The following is a 1494-nucleotide window of genomic DNA, read 5'->3' on the forward strand; positions in this document are numbered from 1 at the left end:
TGCCATCGCTGTCCCTGGCCTCGCGCCTCCCTCGGGGGAGGCAACGGTGGATTTCAGGGGCACTTTCTTTCATCAGGAAGCTTTTGACAAAATGGAAGGTGAATTATGGGTGTCCAGGTGACCCAGCACTGGCCGAGTCTGGCTGCCCACTGCCGGCCAGAGGCTCCCCTGTGTTCTGTCCTGCCTCACACGCACAGCCACTGTGGAGCCCTAAAGCAGCCCCTGGGTCGGTCCCCGCAAAGGGGAGTGCTTTAGTTTTACATGATGACCTTGGGTGTGGGAAAAGGAAAAGATGGCGGGAAGCTCGGGGGTGGGAAAGGGACTATGACACGCCACAGCTGCATTTTTATTTGCAAACTTTCTCCAAAGTATTTCTGGCTGGACATGCATTCCGCTTTATAGATGAGCAAGACTTAGCCCTTTTCATATCCCCTGCCCCTTTAGATAATGACGAAGAGACAGATTTGAACTAATAGTGCAGGGGTATCTGCTCACTTGCTGTATAACCATTCTTGTAAAAGCCATTTTTGTAAGTCAAAATGCAGCAAAAATACTGAAATATAAAAATTTCCCTATTTACAGTTCTGCTTTGATTTTGTGTTTAGCAGCACTGACAGTATTTTTGTTTCTAACATGGGAGTAAAACAGATGACCAGCTAGCTTTAAGTCATTGGTTTCAAGCTTCTATCATCAGCCTGTATCACCTACAAATGTATCCTCCCCACTTTGTGGTTTCAGTTTCCAAAACATAGCATTTCTGAATCAGAATGTAGAGCTGAGCCACCCCACTTGGGTCTGTTCCATTTGGAGAACTTGATCGCTCTTAGAGAAGTAACTCGGAAACCTGTGCACTTCATGCTGGTCAAAAGTTAAATGACAAGTGACAGTGAGGCTGATTTCCTCCCTAGTCTGTCTTTGGTTGCCAGTGGCATCAGGCATTTTTTGGGGGGTGTGGGGGGGCTCCTAAGAGCAATATCGATTTATATTTTACACTGCCTTTGGTATATCTTGTAGTTCTATTCTGTTCATTGGATTTGTTTTTCTTTGTTTCTCTTTCTTTCATCCATCACAGTCAGGATGGCTAAAGGTGACCCCAAGAAGCCAAAGGGCAAGATGTCTGCATATGCCTTCTTTGTGCAGACATGCAGAGAGGAACATAAGAAGAAAAACCCAGAAGTTCCAGTCAATTTTGCAGAGTTTTCTAAGAAGTGCTCTGAAAGGTGGAAGGTATTTTGCTTTGTATCCTTCCAGCTAGTCTTAGTTGGGTTTGATACTTTGGTGTTATTTACCTTTAGAGTAGTCCCAGGTGGCTGTTTTCTTCCTCTTTACTTAGACACATTTTAATTGTTTTTAGGATTTTGTATGTGTGCTTTTATTGTTTAACATTCTACAAGGGGGGTTAACCCACAGCTTTGTTTTCCTCCTAATAAATTTTGTTTTCTCTCCCCCCCGCCCCCCCACACAAAAAGACTACAAGGCTTTCATCCCCTTTTG

The 1494-nt window shown here is 44.4% G+C and overlaps 1 protein-coding gene across 1 annotated transcript in view; it reads left to right on the forward strand.

Annotated features, from left to right (window-relative positions):
* Positions 1 to 21: 21 nt before the first annotated feature.
* Positions 22 to 1494, forward strand: part of HMGB3 (high mobility group box 3) — a 3046-nt gene continuing 1573 nt past the window's right edge. Inside the window, exons 1-2 of the mRNA XM_006774112.2 lie at positions 22 to 98; positions 1073 to 1227. Of these exons, the coding sequence (XP_006774175.1) occupies positions 92 to 98; positions 1073 to 1227 (162 nt within the window). The 5' untranslated portion in view covers positions 22 to 91. The remainder of the gene's footprint in view (positions 99 to 1072; positions 1228 to 1494) is intronic.

The sequence above is a fragment of the Myotis davidii genome, unplaced genomic scaffold (genome assembly GCF_000327345.1).
Source record: "Myotis davidii unplaced genomic scaffold, ASM32734v1 scaffold1147, whole genome shotgun sequence".
In the NCBI taxonomy this organism is placed as follows: domain Eukaryota; kingdom Metazoa; phylum Chordata; class Mammalia; order Chiroptera; family Vespertilionidae; genus Myotis; species Myotis davidii.